Source organism: Alligator sinensis, unplaced genomic scaffold (assembly GCF_000455745.1).
Source record: "Alligator sinensis unplaced genomic scaffold, ASM45574v1 scaffold466_1, whole genome shotgun sequence".
Taxonomy (NCBI): Eukaryota; Metazoa; Chordata; order Crocodylia; family Alligatoridae; genus Alligator; species Alligator sinensis.
The window spans coordinates 270,001-279,827 of NW_005842406.1; the positions used below are offsets into that span (position 1 = coordinate 270,001).

Genomic DNA, 9,827 nt, shown 5'->3' on the forward strand with positions numbered 1-9,827 from the left:
TTTTTTTGCAAGTAGAAAAAAAATAGCAAATGGGAAAGTTACTATATAAAATGTAATGGAATTCACCATTCCTTGAAGACAGTCATATAGAAAAATATCTAGAGAATTTAGAGGAAGTTGCAAGCTATCAAGAATGGTATACTTTCTATTCAGTACGTTTCTCTGTGAACAAGCAAACTTTAAATTGTTCTAGTGTACCAGAACAAGAAAAAAAAAAAAAAGGGGTTTCTATGGGATATTGGTATTAAAAGTTTTACCCAGGCACAGGTTAATGCCCATTTTAAGCAATGCACAGTACCATGAACAGAAAAAGGCATTCATGAACAGAAAAAGGCAACAGAATAACTGGTGGATAATTATTTATGTACGCGCATTTCTTTATCTTGTGTTACATTCTGCATTATAATCCAGGCAACTCAGTCCCCAAGAAGGTATAAATTAAATTAATATGTTCCAGTATGCATCACTAACTACAATGAAAAAGTTAATTTTTATTATAAAATTTTACATAAGCAGTCTGTATCTAAAATAAGTATCTCTTTACCCCTGGAGTGTCATTAAGGAAAATTCTCAGGTCTTTAAAATTACTGTACATCAGGTGCTTTGCTCCCCGGACTTGATCTGTTAAGTGTTGGTTCGCAGCATATGCACAAAGAACACCAATACTATAAAAAAAAACAACAAGATATATTATTTATTACCGTATATAATAACCATTCTACTAATTAAAAAAAAAGCAAAAACAACAACAGAGGGCGTGTCTACATGAGATGCTACTGTGCAGCCATTACTGTGCATTTATTTAGTACTTGTATTAGCGAGTACTAAATAAATGCACAATATCCAGAGTCAGTGGCTAGCAGCACTGGCAAATGTCTTTTAGTTGACGCTCTTGTGCAGTAGCCTAATAATACTGTGTAGTAATATATTAGCACTGTCCGTGCTGCGATGTGCTACTGCACAGTCAGCATCTTCTGTAGACGAGCCCAGAATCACTTTTAAGCAATGTCTCATTTTTACTCTAAATTCTAACTTTAACCACTAGGTGGCATAGAGGAATTAGCTATAAGGTTCAATACTGTTCTACTACATTTTGTACGCATTTAATAAAGAATGGAATCATGTTAACCCAAAAGTCTTCAGAAGGACTAAAATTTATAATGGCAAATCACGTTTACAGCACTGCATTTGTAATTTGTAGACTTCTGACACAACGTATAAAGACTACAACTTCGGATGGTTTTAAAAACTGCATGGGATATAAAGGCTAATATTCTCCCCAAAACATCTAATAACCTTGACACACTTACAAGAAACTACTTGATTAAATACTTATTAAAAAGAATGACACCCAAAATAGCCTTTAAAAATTACAATTACTTCCTCTATGTTTCTCAGTATAGGCCCAATCTTGCTACTTGTACATACTCTTAAATCTAAAAAAATGAATAGCCTCAAACTATGAAGCAGACAAGCAGTCCCATTAACTTCAGTGTCATTACTCATGTGGTTAAACATGTACATAATATTTATGGAGTTGTGGCATAGTCAGAAAATAAAAAGTAATAGGAATGGTAGAAGGCAAAGAGGTGTTTCAGTCACTGTTCTTTTAGTGATTATTTCTCCAGTTTGGCCTTTCTGACTGCAAAATATAAGCAAGCAATGATAAATAGATATGAACACGCTGCAAAATAATAAGGTAACCAAAAGCCCATGACACACTTCTGAAAGTTATCTCAGAATACAGTTTTTTCAGCTTTATTTCAAAGTGGAACTAAGTTTCCCAGTTGTTAAATTGACACACTTACCATAACCATAAGGATTTTTTTTAGTTCTATTTTGTTCCTTTTAAAAATAAAATGTAGAGCTCTGCTCTTATAAACATTGAGCCTTAGTCATCAGTAACTGTGCCCACCTTGCGACTGGTCCTGCTGACCGTGGGGGGGGTCCCCCGCGGCTGATCTCACTGCCCGGGGGGAGAGATGTCCCTCTGCTGCCGATCCCCTGACCGCCTATCACTGCAGCTCATCGCTGCAGCTGCTTCTGGGAGCGGCTGCTGCAATTGGCCGGTTCTTGCAGGGGGCACACTGGTGTTCCCAGCTGCTCCCCCTGCCCATCGCCTAAGCAGACAGCACAGCTGGCCAAGGGGGGCACCAGCGCTCTCAGGGGGTGCATGTGTACCCGCTACACGTTACCACTGGCCTTAGTTGTGGGGAAAATCTACACTATACAACTTGGGTGGGAATCTAATAATAGTACAAGAGAACCTGTCTCCAAGCATAAAAGTCAATTTTACAGGTTAACATCTTTCAGGAATTAATACAGCTATAAACTGGTAGGCAGTGCATATCATTGAGCATGCGTATTAGCATTCTTCCCATGAGAAATGTTGCCCAGAAGACCACAAGTCTGTTGTTTCTAGGTAGTCTGAGGTTTGCATTGCAGTAAACCAGGTTAAGACAGATACAGGCAATATGGAAGCCAATGATGTATCTAAGAAAGCAGGCTATGGATCACCAGTGCCAGGAAATCAATCACTAACACAACTGATACAAGCTAAACTGACTGGAGTCAAGGAGACCTGACATTCTGTGTAATTATTAAGCCCATTCTGAAGAAATGCTGGGAAGCCAGCAGGCCAGAATCCCCATTCTGCCAAATTATGTAGAAGCATGTAGTAAATCATGAGCAAAGAATCAGATGAGCAAAAAGTGGCATTGTTGGCACAGGGAAGCTGCCAGTCAACTTTGCCATTGAGAGGTAGGGAAGGAGGAGGCTTTTCTAAGTCAGGACAAAAACAAATAGTGTTTGATGCTATGGAAGCAGAAAAGCCAATGGAGGGAGGGTGTGGAAAAATGTGGGAGGGTGATAGCCCAAGGCCTTGCTGATGTACAGTGTTTTAATTGCCCTAGCTATTCCATTTAGAAATGTAAAAATATCACTACCATTGTGATAACATGGGCAAAACCCCTGGAATGGCTGCAGCTATGCTGACAGAAGGTTTCTCCTAGTTTAGTTTATGTCATTGTGGGAAGTGCGGCTATGCCAGCAGAAAACTTCTGTCACCCTCCGCTAAGGCTTAGAGAGGTTTTGTAGAAATGGATCATGAGTGATCAACATCAAAGATAATTCAAATGGCAGTTTTTCCCCAAAGACTTGAGGGAGAAGAGACTGCAGGCTTTGAGGGGGTTAGGAAACTGCAGTAGTAAAGCAATTACATTATTTTAGCAGTATGGGTGGAGAGAGAGAGAGATCAAATGTTGGGGATATGGTAAAGTAAGAAGAAACCTTATTACATATTCTAAATGCTACTGGAGCTGTTGGATTGGAATTGACTCGCTAATCCTTCCCTCCTGACTCCCAAAAGGAGGATTTGGGACAATATGGAAATTGGAGGAGTCAGTACAAAGAGACAACTTCTTAAAAGTTTAACAATTTCTCCCTTAAAAACAGCTGATCCAAAGGGTGTCACTGATGGCAAGAGTGGCAAAATGGCAGAATTTCCAATTGAAATAAAAACTAACACTCTCCAAAACACCTGATTAGTCATGTCAGTCACCATTCAACAAAAGATATCATTTGAACCATTTTTTAAAAATAAACTGGCTACTGCATTTTGGGGAACCATGTGCATTGTTTCCCCCAATGCTACTGAGACAGCAATTATTTCAAAAATATTTTCCCAGCTAAACAGTCAAAGGAAACTGATTATCCTGCTTTCTTTTGACACACTGAAAAAACAGAACTGTCAATCAACCAAGAAATAAAAAAAAAATAGTGTGCAACTCACACCACTGAATTTATAAAGACATCTTTGTTCTTTGAAAGGGGGTGTTTTTATATCCTTTGAATGTCATGCTCACAAAGCAAAAAGGTCAACAATTTCAATCCAACAAAAAAGTACTTTGTGAATTTGAGTGTGATCATTTTTCGCTTCAGCTTTCTGAACGGAGGGGGCAGTGAGGGGAAACGTGATTCTCTAAACTGACTGTGCATTCAAACAATTGGGATTACATTTGTGAAGGTTACTAAACTGACACACAATGTGAAAGGAGAAAATCCTTTCTATCACCTAGCAGAACCTTGACAAATGCATTATATGAGAGGAGGGGAGGAGAAAAGGAAACAGAGAAGGGATGACAGAAGGCTTGACTTTCCCATAATATATTAGAGTTGTGTAGATCTGTTTAAACAGTCTCCCTGAAAGTCTGACGTTTTCAATTTCTTGTGAGATTTCATGAACTGGTGTAAACATTACTAATACAAATGGGAAGAAAGTAAGCTTTCTCCTATGGTTGTGAGAGTAAAACTTTCAAATCACAGAAAAGAAATGTTAAAACAGATTTAAAGTGCTAAGGAAAAAGGAAAAGAAAAGAAAAACAATACAAAAAACGAAGAACCTCTTCCCTACTAAAAAATATAGCAAAATATTGGGTCAGAATTTAAGGATCTTTATGAAAAAATTTACCAGTTTCTAGGTCTGTGTTACCAGTTACAAGAAGGCAGACAGATGACTAGTTGGGAATATCTAGTATTGTTTTGTTTTTTTAAGTTATTGTAATATGAAAATTTATCCCATTCACAGTTAATGACTTTGCTCTTGTGTGGAAAAAAAAACTCCATAATTAACTTTGGATTCTTCCAATTGAAGTCATGCTACTTTTGGAATTACTTTTGCAGTTACTGTTTGGAATTCTGATTATTACCATATTTGCTCAAATAGAAGATGACTCTGATTATATGACAACCCCCCAGTAATTAAATTTTATATATGGAAAATGTGTAAATTTTTTAAAAATGTCCAGGTATTGAATTTAATTATTAGAAGTTTGCCTTGAATTTGCTTCCCTCCCACTCACTACTGCAGCAAGGAAAATCTGAGGGGTCAGGTAGCCCCCCTTGTCCTCTGCCTCCCCACAACCTCTTTCCCCAGAAGCCCCTCTCCCCACCCCGCTTTACTGTCAGAACCTGATTTCCCTGAGCCCATGGAAGTGAGAAGCCATTTGAAAACACTGACCTTCAAATTAAACACTGCTGCAGTAATTTGCATACAGTACCCACAGACTATGTATCAATTCATCCAGAATTGATACATGTCATCTTTTTTGAAACTGCTGCAGGTTTTAGCACAGCTATTCTATACGTGCATTTTAAGCAGCATTTTGGTACCTACTTACATATAGTACAAACTACACCTTTTTTTTCAAATTTTATCTATATATAAAATAGAAATAGATTATAGACTTGCTAGCGGCAGGTATGGCTCAGGCAGTTCGATGGAATGCTCTGCCCTGAAGTGTTTTTCCATGCCCATTCAGAGAGTGCCCAGTGGGTTGCCTGCCAATTTAGGTCTCTGTGCTCTTTCTGCAGGTTCTGGTGGAAGTTTCGCTCCCACACAGCCTGGCAGCTGTCACCAGGTAGAAAGTCCATGGGCAATATGGTGTTTCTTGCCCTTACCACCTCCCATATTATCTTGCGGTGGTTTACCAGGGTCACTAGGGGTAGCATCGTGCAGCTCGTATTTCTCTTGGAAGCTTTTCAGGACCTCATACCATGGGGACACCATGGTCCATGGGGTCCCAGAGGTCATTGTGTACACCTGCTACTCTTGCAGCAGCTACCCTGCAAAATACTCGACAAAGCTGGCTGTTTTGGATTCCACCCCTGTTGCTAGTTTGCAAACCTGGCTCATGCACTTGACCCAAAGGAAGAGAAAGATATCTGACATTCCTCTGCCTCCGAACCACTTCGCTTTGTTCAGCTTTGTCCTCATCACTTTCTCCCATGTGGAGTTCCAAAAGAAAACACACATGGCTCTTTGGATTCTGCAAGCGACTTGTTCTGAGGAGGGGAAGACTAGGACAATGTGTAGAAGTATCAGCAGTAGCACTGCCTCCATCAGCACCATGTGCTCCTCTCCCCTCCCGTCCTCCCTCCACCCCCACTGACACACAGCATGATATCAGTCCAAAGCCAAAAGGCTCATGATTTACTATATAGTTTATTGAGGTGGGCCCCACCAGAGTTAACAGCATTTCAAGCCATGGTGACCCCACACAACTCACCACTGTTCAGTATGTGTGTGTACTCCAGATACTCCGCACAAAGTATCCATGCGCTAATTAGCCTTCCACTCATGACTGGAACCAGGTAAGATTTTGGAAAAAATTATCAAGATGTCTATTTGAGAGAGACTGGCACAAGGCATGATACTGAAGGATAGGCAACATGGTTTCATTGCAGGCAGGTCATGTCTGACCAACCTCATCTCCTTTAATGATCAAGTAATAAACAGCTTAGATGTGGTACACACAGTTACTAGCATATACTTGGATTTTAAAAATGCCCTCAATATGGTCTCCCATGATGCTCTTATAAAAAAACTGGGCGATTGTGGGCTGGCAGAGTCCACGGTCAAATAGTTTGGGAACCGGCTAAAGGACTTAACCCAGAGAGTGTTAGTGGATGGGTTTGTATAGTCGTGGCACGAGGTTGCCAGTGGTATCCCGCAGGGTTCAATTCTTGGCCCTGTGCTGTTCAACATTTTATCAATCTTATCAACAATTTCGATGAGGATGTGGAAAGCACTTTGGCCAAGGTCATGGATGATACTAAGTTATGGGGAAAAGCGGTCACCCTAGGGGATAAGATGCAGATCCAAGTGGACCTGGACAAGCTGGAACAGTGGGTGAAGCAGAACCAGATGCAGTTCAATAAGGATAAATGCAGAGTGCTTCATCTGGGGAGAAGTAACCAGCAACATGAATAGAAGTTAGGAGGAGATATCTTGGCCATCATGATGGCTAAGAGGGACCTCGGGGTTATGGTTGATCACAAGATGAACATGAGCCACCAGTGCGACGCTGTAGTCAACAGAGCTAATAGCATACTAGGGTGCATTAGCCAATGGATCGTGAGCAGGGCTAAGGAAGTGATAATTCCTCTCTATTTGGCGCTGGAGAGACCCCAGCTGGAGTACTGTGTCCAGTTCTGAGTGCTATGCTTCAAAAAAGAAATTGAGAATCTTGAAAGGGTCTAGAGAAGGGCCACAAGAATGATTAAGGGCCTGGAGGACAGACCTTATAAGGAAAGACTAAGGGATTTAGAACTGTTCAGCCTGGGGAAGAAGACGACTGAGGTGGGGACTTGGTGGCCATCTGTAAGTATGTAAGGGGTGAATATCCTGTCCCAGACAGGGGGGCTGGACTCAAACTTTCGAGGTCCCTTCCAGCTCTTAATTTCTATGATTCTATGATTCAGAAATCTTGGGATGCCCCCAAAAATGTATATGCAGATGCGGCACAGGGCAGCCTGGTCCAGCTTCACCTCATGGGGCGTGTCCACATATGCAAGCACGTGCACTTGCAGCAGCTCATATAGAAGCAGTGCAAAATTGAGCTGAGGCTCTTTGCCTCAGCACATGTGCCCGGACATGAACTTTGCTGTGGGCAAACTGTGCCACCTGGGGCAAACTCCGCACAAAGTATCCATGCGCTAATTAGCCTTCCACTCATGACTGGAACCAGGTAAGATTTTGGAAAAAATTATCAAGATGTCTATTTGAGAGAGACTGGCACAAGGCATGATACTGAAGGATAGGCAACATGGTTTCATTGCAGGCAGGTCATGTCTGACCAACCTCATCTCCTTTAATGATCAAGTAATAAACAGCTTAGATGTGGTACACACAGTTACTAGCATATACTTGGATTTTAAAAATGCCCTCAATATGGTCTCCCATGATGCTCTTATAAAAAAACTGGGCGATTGTGGGCTGGCAGAGTCCACGGTCAAATAGTTTGGGAACCGGCTAAAGGACTTAACCCAGAGAGTGTTAGTGGATGGGTTTGTATAGTCGTGGCACGAGGTTGCCAGTGGTATCCCGCAGGGTTCAATTCTTGGCCCTGTGCTGTTCAACATTTTATCAATCTTATCAACAATTTCGATGAGGATGTGGAAAGCACTTTGGCCAAGGTCATGGATGATACTAAGTTATGGGGAAAAGCGGTCACCCTAGGGGATAAGATGCAGATCCAAGTGGACCTGGACAAGCTGGAACAGTGGGTGAAGCAGAACCAGATGCAGTTCAATAAGGATAAATGCAGAGTGCTTCATCTGGGGAGAAGTAACCAGCAACATGAATAGAAGTTAGGAGGAGATATCTTGGCCATCATGATGGCTAAGAGGGACCTCGGGGTTATGGTTGATCACAAGATGAACATGAGCCACCAGTGCGACGCTGTAGTCAACAGAGCTAATAGCATACTAGGGTGCATTAGCCAATGGATCGTGAGCAGGGCTAAGGAAGTGATAATTCCTCTCTATTTGGCGCTGGAGAGACCCCAGCTGGAGTACTGTGTCCAGTTCTGAGTGCTATGCTTCAAAAAAGAAATTGAGAATCTTGAAAGGGTCTAGAGAAGGGCCACAAGAATGATTAAGGGCCTGGAGGACAGACCTTATAAGGAAAGACTAAGGGATTTAGAACTGTTCAGCCTGGGGAAGAAGACGACTGAGGTGGGGACTTGGTGGCCATCTGTAAGTATGTAAGGGGTGAATATCCTGTCCCAGACAGGGGGGCTGGACTCAAACTTTCGAGGTCCCTTCCAGCTCTTAATTTCTATGATTCTATGATTCAGAAATCTTGGGATGCCCCCAAAAATGTATATGCAGATGCGGCACAGGGCAGCCTGGTCCAGCTTCACCTCATGGGGCGTGTCCACATATGCAAGCACGTGCACTTGCAGCAGCTCATATAGAAGCAGTGCAAAATTGAGCTGAGGCTCTTTGCCTCAGCACATGTGCCCGGACATGAACTTTGCTGTGGGCAAACTGTGCCACCTGGGGCAAAATAACCCTGCCTGGCTCCTCCCGGATCTGCAGCCAGGGGGAGCTAGAGCCCAGGGCCAGCACCTGTGCTGTCCCCAGCAGTATAAAAAGCTGACCTGTCCTGGCCCCATCAGTACAAAAACCTTCCCTGTCAAGGAGCTCAGGGCTATTTACTCTCAGGAGCTTCTCAGACCCAACCAACTGGTACCTGTGGACACTACCCCTTGTGCCAGCTGGACTGCTGAAGCAGCCCTGTGAGGTCCCTGCACCCTTTACCCACTGCAACAGTCTGGCAGTGGGCGAGTCTGCCTGGCTGTGACCAGCTGCACACCTGCCAGACAAGGATGGGTACTGCACAGTCAGTAGAGGTATCTGCCCCTCTGGGCCAGCTGCCAGTGGGTTGTGGCTGCAGAGTTGGCCTTTGTGCGGCACTACTGCCATGTGTGCCCCCTATCCAGCCATCTGGACAGGTATCGCCCAGAAGATGTTCCCAGTATGGTGGCCTGCTTTGAATTGTCAAAGCTTGTTCTCATGGCCCCAACTGGCCAAGGGAGTCTACCTCCTTGGGCTGGGACCAAGATGCCAGCTCTGAGAAGGCTCCTCTGCCTGGGTCCTGTCACTTGCCTCCCTAGCAGGAATTCTGGTGTTCCCTATTTGAAAACTAAAAAATTCCTGATAAAAAAATCCCTAAATCACTTTGCAAAATACCTCTAAATCCATGTTCCTCCACAATTAAAACAGAAGACTACTATACAGAGAGAGAAAGAGAGAGAGAGTGAGAGACAGAGAAACAGCAATCAGCTGGGCAATGGTTTATTGAGATATCTACAGTGTTAAAGCAATTTGGAAGCCTACCAGTGTCCCTATAATCATAATAAAATGAATTCTAAATACCTATATGTTTTGCTGTTTGCCTTTGGTTTTCTTACCACAGAGCAGTTATAGCTCCCCCGACCCCTTCACTAACCAGGATGTGAGGACAGCTGCCCTTGCAGCCACAG

At 42.7% G+C, this 9,827-nt stretch overlaps 1 protein-coding gene across 16 annotated transcripts in view; it reads right to left on the minus strand.

The window, feature by feature from the left end:
* PROM1 (prominin 1) overlaps positions 1–9,827 on the minus strand; it is a 121,375-nt gene that overhangs the window by 51,649 nt on the left and 59,899 nt on the right. For all 16 annotated transcript variants that reach the window (XM_025211443.1, XM_025211442.1, XM_006029950.2 and 13 more), the window contains one exon: positions 545–665. In XM_025211443.1, coding sequence (XP_025067228.1) covers positions 545–665 — 121 coding nt within the window. The remainder of the gene's footprint in view (positions 1–544; positions 666–9,827) is intronic.